The sequence below is a fragment of the Pogoniulus pusillus genome, chromosome 12 (assembly GCF_015220805.1).
Source record: "Pogoniulus pusillus isolate bPogPus1 chromosome 12, bPogPus1.pri, whole genome shotgun sequence".
NCBI lineage: Eukaryota > Metazoa > Chordata > Aves > Piciformes > Lybiidae > Pogoniulus > Pogoniulus pusillus.
In genome coordinates, this window is record NC_087275.1 from 25530439 (window position 1) to 25552424 (window position 21986).

Genomic DNA, 21986 nt, shown 5'->3' on the forward strand with positions numbered 1-21986 from the left:
AAGATGGCTTAAAGAGGTAGAACTAAATAATTATTATAGAGACTGTGCCTTCAGATTTTTATATATATATGTCTGCTCTCAGAAAACCTGTGAAATTATCTTTGCATTATCACACACAGTATCACAGTATCACCAAGGTTGGAAGAGACCTCACAGATCATCAAGTCCAACCCTTTACCACAGTGCCCAAGGCTAGACCATGGCACCAAGTGCCTCATCCAACCTTGCCTTGAACTGCCCCAGGGACGACGACTCCACCACCTCCCCAGGCAGCCCATTCCAGTGCCTAATGACTCTCTCAGTGAAGAACTTTCTCCTCACCTCGAGCCGAAATTTCCCCTGGCGCAGCCTGAGGCTGTGTCCTCTTGTTCTGGAGCTGGCCACCTGAGAGAAGAGAGCAACCTCCTCCTGGCCACAACCACCCTTCAGGTAGTTGTAGACAGCAATAAGGTCACCCCTGAGCCTCCTCTTCTCCAGGCTAAACAACCCCAGCTCCCTAAGCCTCTCCTCGTAGGGCTGTGCTCAAGGCCTCTCACCAGCCTCGTCGCCCTTCTCTGGACATGCTCAAGCATCTCAGTGTCCTTCCTAAACTGGGGGGCCCAGAACTGAACGCAGTACTCGAGGTGTGGTCTGACCAGTGCAGAGTACAGGAGCAGAATGACCTCCCTGCTCCTGCTGACCACACCACTCCTGATGCAGGCCAGGATGCCACTGGCTCTCTTGGCCACCTGGGCACACTGCTGGCTCATGTTCAGGCGGGTATCAATCAGTACCCCCAGATCCCTCTCTGTCTGGCTGCTCTCCAGCCACTCCGACCCCAGCCTGTATCTCTGCATGGGGTTGTTGTAGCCAAAGTGCAGCACCCTGCACTTTGAGCTATTGAACCCCATCCCATTGGACTCTGCCCATCTGTCCAGGTGGTCAAGGTCCCGCTGCAGAGCCCTTCTGCCCTCCAGCTCAGTCACATCTGCCCCCAGCTTAGTGTCATCTGCAAACTTGCTGATGACTGACTCGATGCCCTCATCCAGATCATCTATGAAGATGTTAAAGAGGATGGGGCCCAGCACTGATCCCTGAGGGACACCACTAGTGACAGCCGACAGCTGGATGTGGCACCATTCACCACCACTCTCTGGGTCCGGCCCTCCAGCCAGTTCCTAACCCAATTCTCTGGTATTATGAGTCTTATAGAGACTGTGCCTTTAGATTTATATATATATATATTATAGATAATTCTTATAGAGACTGTGCCTTCAGATTTATATATATATATTATAGATAATTCTTATAGAGACTGTGCCTTCAGATTTATATATATATATATATATATATATATATATATATATATATATATATCTGCTCTCAGAAAACCTGTGGAATTATCTTTGCATTATAATACCAGTTCTCTGGCCCTAAGAACTCAGACATATGCCACAAAATAAAAGTCGGATTTAAAGACCCAAGTGTCTAGAATTTGGGAGAAGTTTTTTTATCCAAAGCACTTTACCCATCAATAGGAATTTATTTGCAATTTTGTGTTCTTGGAAAATTCAGGAGAAAAAGTTGTTCTCAGTACAAACCATGGTAATTTCAGTTTTATTCTAGAATTATCTACCTCCATAGCTTTGTGGCAGTAATAATAATGGTGTTGTTTTTTTAAATTGCAAAGTAACATGTTTATTTAAAAATCTCTTTCTAGAGCTACAGACTAAAAGAGTTACGTTAGGTGCAGCATCTAAGACAAAAATTAATTAGCATTTTACCTCTGCTGATAGAGTAATTTGATGGTAAGTGGTGTAGCTGGGATGTAAATTATCTCCTTAGTATGGTCATAAAAATGGAATAAAATGAAATGTGAAAGCTGGTTATTAGTTTTAAAAAGTAAAGTTAGCTCATATGAATGTGAGTTGGTAGTAGAAGCACATAATAGAAGGACATTTGCTTCCACAAGTGTAGCAGGTGTCACTAACATTGATGGAATCATAGAATCAACCAGGTTGGAAGAGACCTCCAAGATCATCCAGTCCAACCTAGCACCCAGCCCTAGCCAGTCAACTAGACCATGGCACTAAGTGCCTCATCCAGTCCTTTCTTGAAGACCCCCAGGGACGGTGCCTCCACCACCTCCCTGGGCAGCCCATTCCAATGGGAAATTACTCTCTCTGTGAAGAACTTCCTCCTAATATCTAGCCTATACCTACCCTGGCACAACTTGAGACTGTGTCCCCTTGTTCTATTGCTGGTTGCCTGAGAGAAGAGTTCAACCCTCACCTGGCTACAACCTTCCTTCAGGTAGTGGTACTTCTGTTTCACCATAGCAGCATTAGCTTCTGATAGGTAATTATAAGTTTATTTTTTGCCAAGTCTTTCCCAAAATCTTGGAAGCTCTAAAATAAAAGCAGTGCCTTTGCTGATCAGTTCTAAGCAGATTGGTACATCAGCATTGCACAGTCATGTGCTTGATCATGTCGGTGATTTCATGCCAGAGGGAGCTTTCTAACATCGCCACATTTTAAATCCAGGACAGTGTGTGCCCATGGTGTAAATAGCAGTTTCTGTGTCTAATAGAGTGAATTAAATTATGTTAGACAAAGTTCCCAAAAGTAATTCTGTCGTTTCAGTAGCCAGCATTAGTATAAATCTGAAGAAATCATAACGCACACCAAGACTTCCAAGGTCTGTTCTATTGTGTCTCTCTACTGTAATTCTGTATTTATATCACTACTGTAACTTTATATAGCACTTGAAAACAGATCAATGTGACCAGCACAAAATAATTGCAGCTAACCTTTTGTTGTGGCTTTACATGGGTAGATACAATTAGCAGAAGAAGTAAACTTTGTAGTTCTGTATACCTTCAAATTCCAGGGTTAATAGTGAATTCCTTGGGTAAATAAGAGAGCAACAAAGATTTTCTTAAGTATTTGACTGACATTCACAAAGACCTCTGTGGCTAAGGCTTAGTCTGGCTCAATATAACAGAAGCTTTTTTTGAAACAGAATATCCTCAGTTTTACAACTTTTTGACTTCTCTGAAAGAAAGAACTGGTTACAAATTATGACTGTCAATTCTGAGTCTGATTTTGGGCAACCATCTCTGTGTCATGAAATGCTTGAAGAAAAATTGCCTATTACCTCCCAGTGAGGCATATTTTGCTATCTGAAAATGCAGTAACTGGTGGTTCTGGTGAATTCACTAACAGGAAATGTTACACTTTCCAGTGCTTTCAATGATACTGGCCTTGGTATTTCATTCTGGCACTGTAGATATCTGTGAAGGAGACAAAACATTCTGAAGAAAAGAGACCTGTCTCTTTTTGAGACATGCAGCCTGAATTGACTTAAGTGTCAGGCATCCAAAATATTCCAGTTGAAGAAGGACTGTAAATACAACTATTGATTTGATTCAAACTGTGTTTTCTGTCATTGGCAACTCATATACTACATGTGTCAGCAAAGCAATGTGACCTATAAGAATGATGAATAGGAGCTGTATTGAAACCTGTCATCTGCAGAGTCGTGCTTTCCAAAAACGTTGTTGTCAAAGTAGACATAAATTATTGTCTTGTAAAATGCTCTGAAGGATCTGGTTGTTTGTTACATTAATACCATTACAGATATCTTCTTCCAGGTTGGCTGTGGTGTGATGGATTATGCAAAATTAATAATTTTGATGTCCAGGCAAAGATTGTTAATAACTATAAAAATTGTTTATTAACATTAAACTCACCAGAAGCTTATTCACAAGGTTTAAAAATGCATGGTTTGGAAAGTTATACACACAGGGAACAGGCAAAACTAGAACACATTTCTTAAAGTGGCAAACACAAACATTATACTGGAAGAGAAGATTCTTGTGGCTAATTATACTGCTTATCCACTAGAGGACACAGGAAGCTCCTTTCTGCTTATGGCAGAAGGCAATTAGTGAATTAGAAGAGGCTTTAAGTATTTACTTACAAAATATTACCAGACAGTACCCAAAGAGGGGTTGGTGGTTTCAAAGCCATTAGAAGCTTTGGAGTTTCCCAGGCTCTTTTCTCAGGAAGCTGAGAGTCTATAGCATAGTCTTTGACCTGGTTCCTCTTGATTCCCAATTCAGCTGAAGCCTTGCAGAGGGGCAGGTAGGATGCAATGTGGTGTACAGTCTTGATACAATGTCATGCTGGCTATGCAGGCCAATTACATGCAGGCATTTAGAGCCTGTTCCTGGTAAGCTCAAGGCAGTAAAGTTTTCAGGCAGTTCAGAATGCAATGAGGCAGCAGCAGCAGCACACCATGCTACCAACTCATCCCTTTTTATCAATACCAGCCCGAGACTAATGGACCTTTGGACATAGATTAGCCAATCAGAATGGCACTTTGCCAAGCTTGACCATATTAGGTGAAGCCAGGGCTTTCGTTTTTCTTTCTTGCTGTTACTTTCCCCAGCACAGAAGGAGGGGGAGCAGAGGAACAAGTCTGGGCAAACCAAAGTTCTTAGACTCAATGGCTCCAGGTCCTTTGTCCTCTTTCCTGTGGTTGCTTCTCCCCACAGCAGAAGGAGGGAGAGTAAAAAACATGCCTGGGCAATCCAGGGCATGGATAACTCCATTTTTGACCTATCAGGCTTACCATGACATGTGGAAAAGGTCAGACTACTCTTATATTTTTCATTTGTGCTCTCTACTCTTGATTCAGTTTGAGAAGCCAGGTTATTGTACATGGTGGCTCAGGCAACTGAACTGATCCCTGAAATGCCAGTCTTCAGTATTGAGTTTGGTGAAAAGTAGCTGTAACAGATCCTTTCTTCATCTCACACTGCTGGGTCTGAAAAGGCAATCTGCTTGTGGTCTCAGGATAGAGAATTATTGAGCTTTAATCTACGTGAGCACAGAGATGGCCTTGACTTCAAATGCAAAAGAGTATTCATTAAGATGTGAGCATAGTTATTAAGTCTCAGGTGTGGGAATTTGGGATATTAATTTGTCTTTGAGTCAGTCTATATCCCCTAGTCAGTGTTGCTGTTTTTTTCCTCTTGTCATTCAACTTCTCTTTCTATGATTGCTTCTACCTATTTATACCAAACCAGAAACATTATACAGATGAACAGAACTCAAAACTGTGCTGCATGGACGTCTAAATATGTGTATATTATTTAGTTCACAAGGGAGGTTATTCTGCCCCTGTACTCAGCACTGGTCAGGCCACACCTTGAGTACTGTGTCCAGTTCTGGGCCCCTCAATTCAAGAGAGATGTTGAGGTGCTGGAATGTGTCCAGAGAAGGGCAACAAAGCTGGTGAGGGGCCTGGAACACAAAACCCTATGAGGAGAGGTTGAGGGAACTGGGCCTGTTTAGCCTGGAGAAGAGGAGGCTCAGGGGTGACCTCATTGCTGTCTACAACTACCTGAAGGGAGATTGTAGCCAGGTGAGGGTTGGTCTCTTCTGCCAGACAACCAGCAACAGAACAAGGGGACACAGTCTCAAGTTGTGCCAGGGGTGGTCTAGGCTGGATGTTAGGAGGAAGTTCTTCCCAGAGAGAGTGATTGGCATTGGAATGGGCTGCCCAGGGAGGTGGTGGAGTTGCCATCCCTGGAGGTGTTCAAGCAAAGCCTGGATGAGGCACTTAGTGCCATGGTCTAGTTGAGTGGCTAGGGCTGGGTGCTAGGAGACTGGATGATCTTGGAGGTCTCTTCCAACCTGGTTGATTCTATGATTCTATGATTTCCTACCTGTCTTTAAATTATTATAATAATCACTTTGATGTGGGTTTCTCAATATGCATGATGGAGAAGCATGCGTACATCACAGAATGTTAATGCTTCTGCAGTCCTCTCCTTCAATTTCAGAAAGACATCTTTAACAATAATCTCTTGCAAAAGGTTGTTTTCCTAGTTTGTTTGTTTGGTACAAAGTCTAGTCCCTATGAAGAGGTTAACAGTATAATATTTTTAGCCACCAAACTTAGAATTCTTGTAATAGCTTATAAACTAATCATCTGAATTCTGGTTTAGGCCATTATTATTTAGGCTCTAATGCACATTTCAGCAAAAAGACCTCTAATTCAGTGGGATTTTTAGATGTAAATTTGTATGTAAATGTACACCTAAAATTCATTGCACTATTAGCATCTGATATTGAGTGCTCTGTGCACCTTATTTAATTCTGGCTAGTTTCTTGTGCTGTAAGGGTGGTAAGAGTAGACTCCTTACTAAGCAAGTTTTACAAATATATAATTTGCTCAAGGTGCTTAGTCCTAGATTTTGAGTAGTTCAATTTGCTGTTGTGATGAAGACTTAACTGTTGATGAACAGTTGGTGCCTTTTTGCAAGCTGGTAATTTGTGAGGCAGTGGGAAAATACAGTATGAAGATAAGGGCAATGCTGTGGTTCTCTGTGGTCATTAAACTGTGTAGGAAGGGGAAAGCTGTCCTGGCATTTAGTTCACCGTACGGGGTTAGGGGGGAAACTTGCTTGTATGGTGAGTAAGGTGGTTCACTGCACAGTGATCTCATCCTCCTAGCTTCGAGTGACTAGGAAGATGGAAGGACTGCCTGCCCCAACGAGGTTAGGTCTTCACTGTGTCGTCAGTGTGAGAAAGGTCCAAATGAGTGTGGATATGTGGCTCTGGATTAGAAGTGTGCTTGGAGAGAAGTGATGAGGTGAGGTGCATGTTGGAGGCATGTTGCATCAAGTGGTTCAAGAGACAACTCTGATTTCTAAACCTAATTTGACCAAACTGGGCTGAACTATGGAGAAGAGACCAACACTCATCTTGCTACAATCTTTCAGTTGTAGAGAGTGATCAGGCCTCCATTGAGGCTCCTTTTTCCTTTTATTTGTATTAGTGAAGGTTTAACACAGAGAAGTGTAATTTTAGAGTGTGTCCAACTTCCTATAAGGTATCTTGCTGAAGTTAGAGGAGGATGAGTCAATAGTTCAACAGAGTGTATACTTTAATAACAAGTAAAACTATCTATTAGGGACTCAAATCCTTTAAGTCCATATTTTAAGAAGGATGCAGAGAATTGGATTAAAAGAAAACCTTTGATATTAAATATATCAGGAAAACATTTCAGCAAATGTAACATTACGTAAGATCAATCGATGATGGGAAGCATCTTTTGAAACAAAGCATTGTTAGGAGTATTACACCTATCTATAGATTCAAGCCATTAATGTAGGATAAAGTTTAAGCAGTTGATTGTTTTTAAGTTCCACAGAGAATATTTTTGATCTCATATTCACTTCTCATTTTGTTTTACTTGGTGCTACATTATGCATAGAATGCATAGAATCAACCAGGCTGGAAGAGACCTCCAAGATCATTCAGTCCAACCTAGCACCCAGCCCTAGCCATTCAATTAGACCATGGCACCAAGTGCCTCATCCAGGCTTTTCTTGAACACCTCCAGGGAGGCTGATTCCACCACCTCCCTGGGCAGCCCATTCCAATGGCAAATGACTCTCTCTGGGAAGAACTTCCTCCTAACATCCAGCCTATTATTATATTGATAAATATATATTTACTTGTGTTCCTGTCCATGAAGCAGCAGATCCTTGAAATGTTTGTAGCAATTCAAGGAAAATTTGCTGGGAAATTCCAAGGGAATTCATAATCCTAGGCTTCCACTCTAAACTGGCAAGCAAATGCTGTTTTACATTGGGCTAATGTTAGCAACAGAAAATCTCCTTTGTCTACTAGGTTACAAAGAATTCTTTGATAGTTACTGCTTCCCCCCCCAAATAATCTCTGCAATATTTCTTCATTTCTTCAACACAGCATGTAGATATTTTACTATGAAATTGTTATGAAGACTTTAGCAATAAAATGGTAGATAGATTTAGAAATTTGTTTGCACTAGTGGAAACTCTTCATCTGAGCTTTTAAAAGATTTCATGGCAAATTTAAATTCCATCTTATGGATGCAAGGCACTTGAATGATTTATATTGTTGGTGTAATCTTGCCATCTGTAGAACATTACATGTATTTTATGTGTGTTCTAGCAGTGATTTTTCTGTAAATGTAAATATATAGAAGGTTACCAAGTCATAGTCAGGCTCAAAGCAGAGTGAGGGGCAGCTGTGTGTGGAGTTATAAAATAGTTCATGCTCAGTTTTTAGTGTATTGTTAATTTTAATAGGTGTTTTGTCTTTTGTCCTTTCATATTGCAGTTTGAATTATTTATATTTAACAATTTTTTTTGCTGTGAGAACAAAATCACCATATGTTAAAAAATGTCAAACCCTGCATTTTGAAATAAGGTAAGAGTAAAGGAAAGAGACCCAAACAGGGATAGAGGCAAATATAGGTGCAGCAAAACAAATACATGTATTTGGGGTTGGATTGTGCATATTTTGTATAAGTATTGGTGCTTACACACATAGGGTACATAGGTTACATTTACACTACTTTTAACCTTACAGTGAAGAAAGAGTCACTGTGGAACAATGCTGAAATACAGCAGTGTTTCCAGATCTGCCTAAGTATGCAATCACAGACTGGCCCAGGTTGGAGAGATCATCTACTCCAAACTATCTGCCATGGGCAGGGACATCTTTCAACTACACTTGGCTGCTCAAGGCATCATCCAGCCTGGCTTTAAACACCTCAATGGGAGAGGCATCTACAACCATCCTGGGTGACCTGTTCCAGATTCTCACTGCTCTTGTACTGATGAGCCTTTTCTGAAGATCTAGTCTAAACCTACTGTCCTTCAGCTTAAAACCATCCCAGCTTGTCCTATTGCTAGACACCCTTATGAAAAGTCCCTCTCCAGCCTTCCTGTAGGATCCCTTCAGGTATTAGAAAGGCACTCCAGGGTCCACTTGGAGTCTTCTCTTTCCTAGGCTTAACAATTTTGGTAGCCCTCCTCTGGACTCTCTTCAAAAGCTCTGTGTCCTTCTTATGATGAGGACAGTAGAACTGGATGCAGTATTCAAGATGAGGTCTCACAAGAGCAATGGGAAGAATCACTTCTCTTGACCTGGTGTACACACTCCTCTTGATGCATCCCAGGATATGATTTGCTTTCTGAATTGCATGAATGCACTGCTGGCTCATGTTGAACTTCTCATCAATCAACACACCCAAATCTCCTTCTTTCTTTGGAGCTATTCTCAACCCACTCTGCACCCAGTCTGTATTTGTGCCTGGTGGCAGCTGTGCAGAGCTGCTTCTGCCCAATTTCTTCTCATATTAAAGTTATTCAACATGCAATGCAAGCATATTTATCCAATCAGGCCACAGTTTGTCTGTGTTTTATTTTAGAGGCTGAGATTTCATCTACACTTTTAATAACAGCCATGTTTTCCAGGTGATCAAGAAAAGATGGTCCTCACCTAAAGCTTTCATAGACTTTAAAGATTTGAAGGGGACTAGTAAGGGAAATGGCAAAATGGATATGGAGACAGAATATTTATTATGTGATGTTTTAATGTCAAGGGTTAAGATGTACCTCAAAAATCAAAAGGAACAGGTCCTGTGGAGTTCAGCCTTAATTATTTGTCTATGTTTGGCTGTTGGGAGATGATTTGGAGTGTTTATCTGGTTGTGTGTATTTTGGCAACTGTTTCTTGAGAAGGTCAAGTAGCTTGTTAGAGTGCAGACTGGCCAGAAAGACTGGAGCTTTTCCTTCTGTATATTTACAGTTTAAATATAGGCTGAAGTATCTCTTGCCACAACTTCTCTTTTTGGGTTAGATTATGTATGAAACAAAAGTGCAGACTGTGTTTATGTAAGTATAAATCAGGACCTTATGCTTCTTTGAGAAAGATCTTTTATGTGTGATAGCTCCTAATTTTCTTTTCTTTTCTTTCTAGGATACTGTGGATGTTCATATTCCCATCACTAATCCTGCAGATAAAATTCTCCAGATGAGTGTGGTGCTGGAGAATCAATCACTTTCTGGACTAAAGGCTTTCACTCTTAGGCCTAAAGAAACATTTTTGTATCAAGTGAGGATATCCCCAGCTGCTGTTGGCACTTCAGATGGAAGGTTGGTTGCAGAGTTTGGATATTTGTGGTTCTGACTCTTGCACAAATCAGTGAACTACTTATATTGAAACTTCAGTCCCTTGCTATAGATACTATTCTTAAAAAAAAAACAAACAACCAAACATAAAAAGTAATAAATTGATTTTTTTTTTTCTAACTTAAAATATATTTTATCCCAAATAGCAGCTTTCCTCTGAGGAGAGAAGCCTGACCGCCACACAGTAGAATAACCCCTAGTTATTCAATTTCACTGGAACTGAGTGAACATTGGTTTAGGAATTTACTTAATATTAGAAGTCCCTTCTGAAAACTTCAGATGAATTGTTAGGTTTAAAATGTGTAAGTTCCATAAAGAGACTAACATGATTTCATTTTTCTTCTGAAAAGGAACAAAACTCTAACATAGCTAAAACCAAGAGAACCCTTTAACAGTTTTCACATAAATCCATTTAGCTTCAGAACCTTCTGTTAAGCAGCAGTGATCTATTAAATGTATACAGAGAGGTTTTAATTGCAAGTTGTTAGTTACTTTGGAAATACCAGCAAAAGCATGCAGGTGTGATCATCGGCACTAGGAAGACAAATGACCTCTTAGTTGTGGTTTCAGCTAAACTAGTTCAGAAAGTAATTGAAGAATACAGAAGGGGAAAGCTTCTTTTCCAGGAATTTGGTTAGCCAATCATCATTTACTTGAACAATTCCCTGGTTTTCAGTTGTACCATTTGACTGGCAAAAATACCAGGAGGATGGAGTGGCATTTTATCAGGAGTGCAGAGACAGATGTCTGGTCTTCAAAGACCCAATATTTACAAAGCCAAAATCTATGCATTTTCCAGCTACTATTTTTTCCAAAGACCAGAATAATGTCAGGGGTCATTGTGCAGTGCAGCCTTCAAGCAATACAGTGATATAAAAATGACTACAGTTATCAGTCTAGTAAATGCATTTTTCTTCTATGAATTTGTAGAAATTAGACATTCTGAAGCTGTGTTTGACAACAGACCTAATTTTTTTTTCATATTCCAAGTAACAAGATAAAGTTTTGTGCAAAAATGTAGGCTCAACCCATTAGTAGATTTGGACTTGGGGGATTATATGCAACGATGACATAAAGCACACCTGTACATTTTCAATACACTTAGACAGTACTGTACCAGAAAGCTTTTTAGTAGCTGCTTTAAACTGCCATAGCTCCCAAGGACTACAATTACAGCTGGACTTCCACAGTACATCCATGCTGTTATCTCTTTTTTCTCAAGCCATGCTCTATTTGCTTTGTTATGGTAGCAGCTGTGTAGAAGTGTTATAAAAGTGTTTCTAGCAGGTGCACCTTTTCAAATGGATGATTCCTTCCTAAGCTTTTTTGATGCTCACTTTGAAGTCTGTGTTGGCACTGAGGGTAGTCTGGAATCATGCAGTCATGGATCGGGTATAGTTGGCTATCATTTAAAACACAAACTGGTTCTTAGTGGGTCATCAGTTTGCACAGTGCATTTCATGTAAGTTTTTATATGCTCCCAGTGCTCTGGTTTAATGTTATTATGATTCTGATGCTTGAAAAAAACCCCAAAACAAAAAACCCAGGACAGAGAAAAAGAAATCTGCAATAGGAAAGGATTGTGTTAGGATGTTTGTCACAGGAATACACTGCTGTACATATCTCACCTAGCAGCAAGCAATTTTCAGTCCTGCCAACATTTGACTGCATATCAAACCAGTATGTTCAATATTCTTCTGAAGCACATCTCCTTGTCATGCTCATATAAATGTGTCTGTTTCACATCTATTCCTTAATTTTCATCACTGCACTTGAAAATAATTTTCTTCTTAAAATCAGGGAATACTTTTTCTGTTTCTTTGTACTTTTTGATATCAAAGTGGCTAGAAAGAAAATATCATGACGTTGAAATGAAATTGAAGCTTGCTGTTGCAAGTTAGCAGTTGAAATGCTTTCAATCTGTGCTTTTGAGAAACAAACAACAAAGCCAAACAAATGAACAAAATTGGCAAACAACTTTTTTTATGCTAAAAATAAAGATGAAGAAGAGATTTGTGTAATATTAATAATTATACATATTCCTAGTTTTGGTAGCTGAATTCAGATACCAGCAAGAAGTGTTATGGGAAAACTGGGAGCTAATTAAAGAATTTGCTGTGTTGACCTCATTAAGATTTTCTTGCATTTTACGCTGCAGATTTTCAATTGGGTGCACAAAAGCTGTATCATATTAATCTTATGTGTCTGCTTTTAGTGTCATATTCCTGTCAGATATGGTTGGAGAGTTTTGGTATGCACTGAAGCTGATTGTAGAGAAACCATTGCCAACTAGACTACCTGAAACAAAATGTGAGCTTGGAAAGTAAGTATGTGTTTCATAGTGCTGAACTTGAACACTGTTTTGGAGTATAATGGAAAACATATGACCTGTACCTCAAAAAGCAAGAAATAGTTCTGTGTGTGTACTAGAGGAGTTTGCAGATAATTTTCATAGATGTATGTACAGGTAGGGGAAATTCTCCTTGCAGAAGAACAATTGAAATGGAATTGTATCCTCTGTGTAGACTTCCTCTGAAGTCATTATATAGAAATCACTTTGAAAATACTGCACAATTTAATCATAAATATCTGTAGGCTTGCTTCATTTTCCATTTTTTTTCTCTTTCTGAATTTAGAATATATCTGGCAGTCCTTCTTTTCAAATGCATGTCATTAATGCCTTCTAACCTCTCACGAACAGGCAAAGTAATAAAACTTCTGTCCAGCAGATTGTGGAGGTAAACATATTTGGAACACTGCAAGTGTTAAGAAAATTAGCTACATAGAGCAGACAGAGAAATTAACTCAGTTCTTGTCTTCAAAAAAATTTCATCTTGCATTTTGATTGCATAATTTTCAGTCCATTCCTGTTTTTTACTTTACCATTCTGGGCTGACTGAAGTGAAAAAAAAAAGCCCTTTTTTCTTTCTACTATGTAGGCAGACATTGTTAGGAGTTAGAAATAACTCAAAACCTTTTCATACAGACTCTCTGGCATTCATAATTTCCTCTACCATGCACTCCACACGAACTACATGCACAAGCAGTCTGGCTGAGAATAGCAACCCGTCCTTTCTTACTGCAAATGAAGTGTATGTTGGAAAGGATTAGCTCCGTTAACTGCTTTTGCCTGTCAAAACTGTAATCTGAAATTCATTTAATTCTGTGTTTGGGTTTCTTTTTTCAATTGAGATTTCTTTCCTCATTACAAGTAGATCCATGTTGGAATTCCCATGCATATGTAAATGAACTAATTGATATCTTCCCAGGGCTGACAGTGGGGGAAGAACGATGATCTGTGAGGTCTCTTCCAACCCTGATGATACTGTGATACTGTGATGTGATATGATTTTTAGCAACAGTAGTAACAACAATAATGTAACCCAGAAAATTAACAATACTCTTTTTCATGTTATATATGTCTATAAAACAGTATAACAAATCTAACAGACCTTTTCCTGTTCTCTTTGTGTGATTAGCCATAGCGTTGGTTTCATAAAGTCTCCTGCTTTCTGTTCAGCTATTTTCTTCAACACTTTCCTTTCCACAGAAATTTGCTTCTATTATGTGATAAGCATAATGACCTCTTCTTGAAGTGCAAATTTTTTGGACAATGGCAATTGATCATGGCACTGAGGTTACAGTCAAATTACTGAGAATTGCTTTACCTGCTAAAAGGATGCAACAATGCAAGTCAGTTGGTTGCATTAATGTATGTTGATATATAGAGGCAGTGCAGGTCATAAGAACATTTTCAATTAGTTTTGTTTGAAATAGGTGTATATTCTTGCTATGTTTCCAGAGATGTGGACTGTAAGTGCTGTGAAATATTTGAAGAATTTCTAGTTTGTGAGGCTTTCTAGGAAACCTTCTTGATATTCTTTGTCTTTATTTCTCCATCTTCTTATTGGCTCTACAGTGGAGTCTTTGAAGATCAGTAGGTTGAAAGATGTTCACAGTGGTCTTGAATTTGCTGTTATAGGCAACAACTTTTTTTAGCATGAGCATGGTAGACACTTTGTGTCGGATGGCAGAGGTTCTTCCTGAACTTTGATCAGTTGAAGAATTGGCTGCTGAGGGGGATGGTTCAGTCATCTACTCTAGATGTGTTTTAAGGTCATTTAGATGTGGTGCCTGGGGATATGGTTTAGGAGTGAACTTTGTAGAGCAGGGTTATCAGTTGGACTTGATGATCCCAAGGATCTTTTTAAACATGAATGTTTCTGTGATTCTAAGTCAGCTTTTACTTGCTTACTTGAATTTCAGATATCCAACAAAGTTTTCCCTTTGACAAGTATGATATGTGAAAGAGATCAGATAAAAAAGTAAAGACTAGAGACAGTAAATATGAAAAATGGAATTATCAAGTGAATCCAAAGTTCTCATGTGAAAGTTTATTGGTATTTCTCTGCTTCCTGCTGCTGAGATCTCAGTGATACAATGCTTTGACAGCTTTAGTGAAAACCAATTCTACCTGCTCCCTGCAGGGGAAAGTTGAACTAGATGACCTTTAGAGGTCCCTTCCAACCCAAATCATTCTATGATCTATCAACTCTGCTGCTGGGGATTTATATCACTTGTGTATGTTGGAAGGAGTCCATGAGCACACAGGTTTAAGGCCTGAAGTTACAATTGTGAAGCTTGACTGAAATGCCTTCTTTCCTGAGTGTTGCTCTTTATATTTTGTTTTTCCTTACTCATTTAACTGTGATTAACTGACTGATTTTTTCTGGAGGATAAATATGTGGAACAATATGGCAGTTGACCTGCCACAGCTTTGCCTAGAGGGAGTATCCATTGGGTAAATTACAGTAAAACCATAATATGTATTTAATTTTTCAAGCTTTTCTTACTTATGGTTTTCACTGATTCACCCTGATTCTCTTTTCTCTGTCCCTTGGTGTTATAATGAGAATGTGATTTGTGATCACATGTCTTTGTTAAAGGCAAATGATACATTATTGTGATCAGAACAGAGGAGTTTGGGGGAGTCTTATGAATTCTCTTGAAAACTGTACTCCCTGTGGAAAGTATCTTGCATTTGTTTATTCTTTAATTAGAAGATAAAGGATGATAGTCTGTAGAACTGAGTACAAGCTGATTTAAAAGATATCATTTAGGCAACCCAGCACACTCCAGTCTTTCTTCTGGAACAGCCACAATACTCATTAAAATGCATAATCTACATGTGTAACATAATGATTTAACATTAAGCTATAATGAACAGTGCAATGATTGTACAAAAGGAAATGTATTTTCGTGCAGAGGAAGAAAAAGGAGAGAAGCAGGCAGAGCCTCCATTGAAATTTCTGGTGTGGAGCACAGGATCACAGGGTGCTAGAGGTTGCAAGGGACCTCTGAAGATCTTTGAGTCCAACCCCCCTGCCAGAGCAGGACCATAGAATCTAGTGCAGGTAGCACAAGAAGGCATCCAGACAGGTCTTAAAAGTCTCCAGAGAAGGAGACTCTGCAACCTCCCTCAGGAGCCTGTTCCAGTGCTTTGTGACCCTTACAATAAAGAGGTTCTTCCTCATGTTGAGATGGAACTTCCTGTGCTGTAGTTCACATTCATTGCCCTGGAGTCAGAAGATGATGAAAAAGAATGGTTGCCTGGTGACACAAAGTTGAAAGGTATTGGCATCATAATTTAATTGCAAGTGTTTCCTGTAAACCTTTGCTTAGACAGATATAATTTATCTGATTAGCTTTAACTTATATCCACTGCTTTTCATGTGGTAGACTGAGTCCATGGATAAGCTAGAGAATAAGACATAGTTAATTTTTTAACCCATTATTTTTGTCCTTGACACTGTGAATTGTCTGACAAAAATGTTCTATTGCAAAGTAAGATCTACAGGAAGTAAGGAAAGAAAGGCAAGACATAAATTGGAGGCTGAGGAGCAAATGTGAAGCTGTGGTATTTGAGACACTACATTTGTTTTCATAGCCTCCTATCTATAGAGTAGGGCTTACCCTGCTTCTGTAGACACTGTAAAGTGATTCCACATCTTTAGTGGTTTAATGAATCCTCCCTGAAAATGTGTGTGTTTGTTTGGTTGGGTTTTTTTTTCTCCTTATTGAGTATTGAGGGAGATAAAGAGTCCTTTTAACAAACTAACTTTAACTTCTTGACAACTGAAGTAAAGGAAGGACTTCTTGACAACTGAAGGAAAGCAAAACAAATCTTTCTTTACAAGTGACTCAAACATTAGAGTGGTTATTGCTACTGTTTTTTGCTGTTAACAATTATTAATGATGTTGATTAATGCAATTAGATATGTCCATACTCGTGGGAAAATTCTAATGCAAAAAAAAAATTAATCTTATTTTTAAATGGAGTCATTTTTCCAGAAAGAAAAAATAACCTTAGTAATAAAATGCAATGCAAGAAACCTTCTAATCAATAGCCATTACATGCATGTGTTTTCTCCAGGTGTGCTCATCTACACATACCTCTCATGAATCCTACATGTGAAACTCTGAAGCTAGAAATTGTTAACAGCAATCCTATCCATTTTTCAACCGAGACTTCTCCAGACCAGCCTGTAAGTAAGATTTCTGTGCTTTCTGATAGAAGAGAGAGCCTTATTTTCAAAACATATTGAATAATGCATTGTACCACGGGTACAGAGTACGATCTCAAAGACTAGAGGCATTATAACTATGTGTTTTAGAGATTTTATAGCTTAAAAATGAAAACAATTAAACTTGGAAAACAACGCGAGCTTTGCTGAATGGTTTTGAGAAGGACTGCAGGGTTGGTTGCAAATAATACTCAGGAGATGTTAGGAGGAAGATTTGTGAATGAACTGTCTGTGTTAGAAGATTCACAAGTTTCACAGAATCAACAGGATAACTAGGTAAGATATTAATGTCAGAATATAACAGTATCTCATAGTCATGGCAGTTACAACCAATTTGCAGGGCCTCAAGCTAAGAGTTTGATCTTTGAGAAGTCTCCTTCTCTGGAGACTTTCAAGGCCTGTCTGGATGTGTTCCTCTGTGATGTGTTAGGCAGTATTGTCCTGCTCTGGCAGGGGGGTTGGACTCGATGATCTCCTTCGATCCCTTCCAATCCCTAACATCCTGTGATGATGTGATCCTGTGATCAGTTTAGCCGCCAGGAAGCTTCAAATACCTGGAATCATTTTGTTTGGGAACTCTCATTTGCCCTGAGACTAATTTCTACTGATAAACTTGTCATCTCATTACTACAATGTATACTGCTTTTTCATCCTCCGCCACAGAGGCCCTTCCACCTTGCAGCCTAACATCTTTGTCCTTTCAAAGACTCAGAATTGTACAGATGAGCTCAGCTTTTGTATTTTCCATTGAGACTGGCTGGAGGCCTAGATGGTTTGGATCCTGGAAATATTTGTTATTGACCACTGGTTAAAAGTACAGTAAGAACCTTTTATTCCAGACAGGAAAGAAATACCAGTTGCAGCTTTTTATAGGTATGATAAAGATAATACAGTGAAGATATGCATCAGAGCTGGCTGGTCTCTTCCAACCCAAACTATTCTAAGATTCTGTGATTCTGTTTGTGCAAACTGTTTGTTGTAAGGGTCAGAGGAGGAGGTATAATGTGATAAGATCCTAAAAGAAACATGAGAACATAGGAAATGGGTTGTTTTGGGAAAAAGAGAGGAATGCTATAAAGTCACAATATGTGCATTTTTGGTTATCAGAAACTATACACTTTTGATCCTTAAGTATCTCAGTACAAGAAGACCAAAAGTTCCTAAAAGGGATTCTAAAGGTAGCAGCTAAAGGAGATCACATTTATAGAACTGCCCCACAGTTTGCATATATAGTATTACATTAAATTTAAAGTATGCAACACAAAGCATTCATTTTAATGTCTTCCATGTCATGAATATTAACACATACTCATACATTACTTTAAAGCTTGGGGAGCTTTATTATCAATTGGTATTGCAAAGCTGCTAACAAGACGTGGATGCATTTCTCATCTTTATCAGTTTACAAAGACTTGCCTCAATTCTGATGATGAAACAGAGCAGGAGCAAATTATTAGAATGATAAATTGAAGATGGGTTTGTGCAGTTAGGATCAGTAATCACAGATTCATACAGTCATAAACACGTTTGTGTCAGAAAGGACTTTGATGATCATTGTGCTAGTTTGAGGCTAGCTAGAGTATTGTAGTGAGAGAAATCAGATGATAGGCTGTGAAAAGGAAACAATGGTGATGTCTACTTCACTCATAGGCTTGCTGAGAAGTATCAAAACAAGAACACAAACATAGATAAGGGAGTGGGTGTGTGTCTCTGGGTGCCTGTGCTTTTCTCCCTGGCCTGCTTTCTGTGTAACTAATCTTTCTGCTTTCTAACTCCCATGACCAATACTCCAAATTCACCTTGAATGTAAGGCAAAGCGGTAGAGGGGTGGAAAGAAAGTAGAAGGGTGGTTTGGAGCCCCTCCTGGGGACTCTGGTTTCTGGGAGGGCTGTTGTGTTTCTGTATTACTTTTAATTTGTATATTTCTGTCTACAGCTGTATACATTGTAAATATCTGCTTGTATATTGTGCTAAGCTGTAAATATAAAGCTTCATTCTTTAACACTCCAGCTTGGCTGAGTCTAGTCTGGGTGATTTCGCAAGAGCAGGGGAACGGTAACACCCAAACCATCACAATCATCTAGATCCAACAGGAGTTGAATGCTGGTGGCAAATGTGGTTTCAAATTATGGCACTTATAGGATGTACAAGGCTGTGGAATGTGGTTGATGCAGCAGTGCTGTGCTCCCCACGTGGGAGGTGCAGGTGTGTTAGCAGCTGAGCAAGCCGCGTGTCCTGTGCATGAGGCTTACCTGCTTTCCCTTCCAGAAATGTGTTTTGTTGTGCACTGGGAGCTGTAAAATTAAATTTGTGAAGTTTGAAAAAGTATAATACTCCTCCCTCAGTAGACAAGATAGTTAATATTTTAGAACCAGAATACTACTGTGGCAATATTCTGATAAATTATTTTACCATTTGCCCCCTAAGTGGGAAAAATAACATTTAAAATGTTGTGTTAGCTGAACACATTTGAGCTCTCTCCTCTCTTGCACTCATTCTAGCCTCCAGTGCCATCAGCAGGAATATTTATTGTTCAAAGTACACGGACATCCCCAGCCTGTAATTGTTCTGATGTCCTACAGACACACCCAGAAGATGACATACAGGACAAGGATGCCTGTGGTCCCTGCCTGTATCCAGCTGTGAGATGTCAGGGAGTGCCACAGAGCAGTGAGGAAAGTAACATAAGCCTCATCAGGGGCCTCTGCCTTGGGCTGGGAGTAGTCACTTCTGTCCCTGCTTCACCCTCTGGGTGTTCCAGTTTGGCCTCAGCACTGTGACCATGGTCAGCTGGCTTGGTGCTGCAATACCTGTCCCACGTCATGGCTCAGCTTGCTGTCTCTGGGTGTAGTGGGACAGGGCTGCTCTTGTAGGTCCCCGCCTTGCTGTTCCATAAACTCATGTTTTCCTCAGCCCTAAGCCAAGCACCATATCAGAGCATGGGCAGTCAAACCTCTGAGGTAGGAATAACTTGCAGGACTTGGTGCAGTTAGGCAACTTGCAATCATTAAATGTAGTAATCAAATATTAATGTTTTAATAACTCCTGTTTATTGTCTGTTATCAGCCTTTTCTTCCAGGGATGACATTTCCTTTATAAAAGGTGCTTGTCACTGCTAGCTGTTGTATGGTGTTGTTTTGGCCTTTATTAGTTGTAAATTATATATTCATTTTATTAAATGCAGCTTGAGTGCCAATAATTCCAATCACTTGCCTTTTTGTATCTTCTTACATGCCAACATTATTTGTGTGTGATATTAAAACCCCAGTGCTTGTTAATTAAAAAAATGGATGTAGCAATCATGCATTCACTAATTCTAACTGTTCATTCTCTCAATGCATTGGCATTTTTATTATTCATAATTCTGTTCTTTCCTTGCTTATCTAGTTTTTAAAACAAAACATTTATGGCCAGGTTGTATTTAGCAGCTTTGCTTTTCCCCATGCAACTGAGACTCAAGCAGTGTGCTTAAATGAAGTGGGGATGAGACGTTGTTTACAACGTTAGCTTAGGCAAAGGTAAGCATAGGGAGACAAAGCACTAGTTATTAAAGCCTACCATGTATTCTTTGGAGGTCAGTGTGATAACCTTTTAATGTCATCAACGTGATAAGACACCAAAGTTATGTTCAAATGGTGTTTTTGAGAGCTGCTGCCCACGTCCTGTGTGCAATCTGTAACAGCAGCTCTGTAATTTCTGGAGAATGAACGTGCAGTGACTTCCACTAGAACTGTTTACTGCAACACTCCTGGCTGCCTTAGCAGCCTATGCCTACTGAGGAGAGAGAATGCATCTGGTGGAACATATTAATCAAATAAACATCAGCACTGTCAATAGAAAGCAGAGACTCAAAAAGAATTATTTCCACCCCACTTGTTTTGGTTTTGGTTCTTTACTGTGTTTATACAGCTGATCGTTGCTCCTCGTTCCACCACTGAGCTACCTGTGCAGTTCTGTCCATCTGCTCTTGGAAGAGGCAATCACAAGGCATCAATAACCTTCAAATGCTCACAGGTATGAGACTAAGTTCTCTGCACACAAGACGTGGAGTTTAGATGAGAGAATGTTTTTAATAAACATGCAAGTTAAGTTCTCAGTGTTTAGGTCAATTTGAAATGTAATGGCTGGATGCATGATGGAAGAGCAAATACAAAAATGTTTAGAAGTTATTATTTGTTTTACTAGTTTTTACTTGTTTTACTAGTTTTTCACAGAAATTATTCTATTTACAGTGTTAAAATATGACATAATAGTCCAGGAGCTAGGATAAGTAATGAATTTGGCCACAACAACCCCATGCAGAGATACAGGCTGGGGTTGGAGTGACTGGAGAGCAGCCAAACAGAGAGGGATCTGGGGGTGCTGATTGATACCCACCTGAACATGAGCCAGCAGTGTGCCCAGGTGGCCAAGAGAGCCAGTGGCATCCTGGCCTGCATCAGGAATGGTGTGGTCAGCAGGAGCAGGGAGGTCATTTTGCCCCTGTACTCTGCACTGGTTAGACCACACCTTGAGTACTGTGTTCAGTTCTGGGTCCCCCAGTTTAGAAGGGACATTAAGATGCTTGAGCGTGTCCAGAGAAGGGCGACGAGGCTGGGGAGAGGCCTTGAGCACAGCCCTACGAGGAGAGGCTGAGGGAGCTGGGATTGGTTAGCCTGGAGAAGAGGAGGCTCAGGGGTGACCTTATTGCTGTCTACAACTACCTGAGGGGTGGTTGTGGCCAGGAGGAGGTTGCTCTCTTCTCTCAGGTGGCCAGCACCAGAACGAGAGGACACAGCCTCAGGCTGTGCCAGGGGAGATTTAGGCTGGAGGTGAGGAGAAAGTTCTTCCCTGAGAGAGTCATTGGACACTGGAATGGGCTGCCCGGGGAGGTGGTGGAGTCGCCGTCCCTGGAGCTGTTCAAGGCAAGATTGGACGTGGCACTTGGTGCCATGGTCTGGCCTTGAGCTCTGTGGTAAAGGGTTGGACTTGCTGATCTGTGAGGTCTCTTCCAACCCTGATGATACTGTGATACTGTGATAATTTATTTTAGCTTCATGGTAATTAGTTCTGCTGTTTTTAACTCCAGATGACTGGCAGTTGTTAGCATTGTCCACCTCTGAAATGAAATTTCTTCATGTTTTTCCCCAATCCTTTCCAAAATTCTGTTTTTTTATCTGATTTGAATTTTGACAGCTCATACACTCGATGGAGGCAATTCTTCCTTTCATTTTTTAAAATGGCTTTGACTTTGAACATCTTAGAATTGTTGATGTTTTGAACCTGTGGATTTCCTTGATTTTAAATGAGAAGCAAATAAATAAAGAAATAGAAGTTATCAACATGATTTAGTAGCAGATTCAAAAACTGCAGCTGGAAAGAATGTGAAAACCTGGAAATGTGATGTA

At 39.8% G+C, this 21986-nt stretch overlaps 1 protein-coding gene across 1 annotated transcript in view; it reads left to right on the forward strand.

Annotated features, from left to right (window-relative positions):
* CFAP47 (cilia and flagella associated protein 47) overlaps window positions 1-21986 on the forward strand; it is a 287488-nt gene that overhangs the window by 190635 nt on the left and 74867 nt on the right. The window contains exons 51-54 of the mRNA XM_064151944.1: window positions 9804-9979; window positions 12231-12338; window positions 16449-16560; window positions 20509-20613. Coding sequence (XP_064008014.1) covers window positions 9804-9979; window positions 12231-12338; window positions 16449-16560; window positions 20509-20613 — 501 coding nt within the window. The remainder of the gene's footprint in view (window positions 1-9803; window positions 9980-12230; window positions 12339-16448; window positions 16561-20508; window positions 20614-21986) is intronic.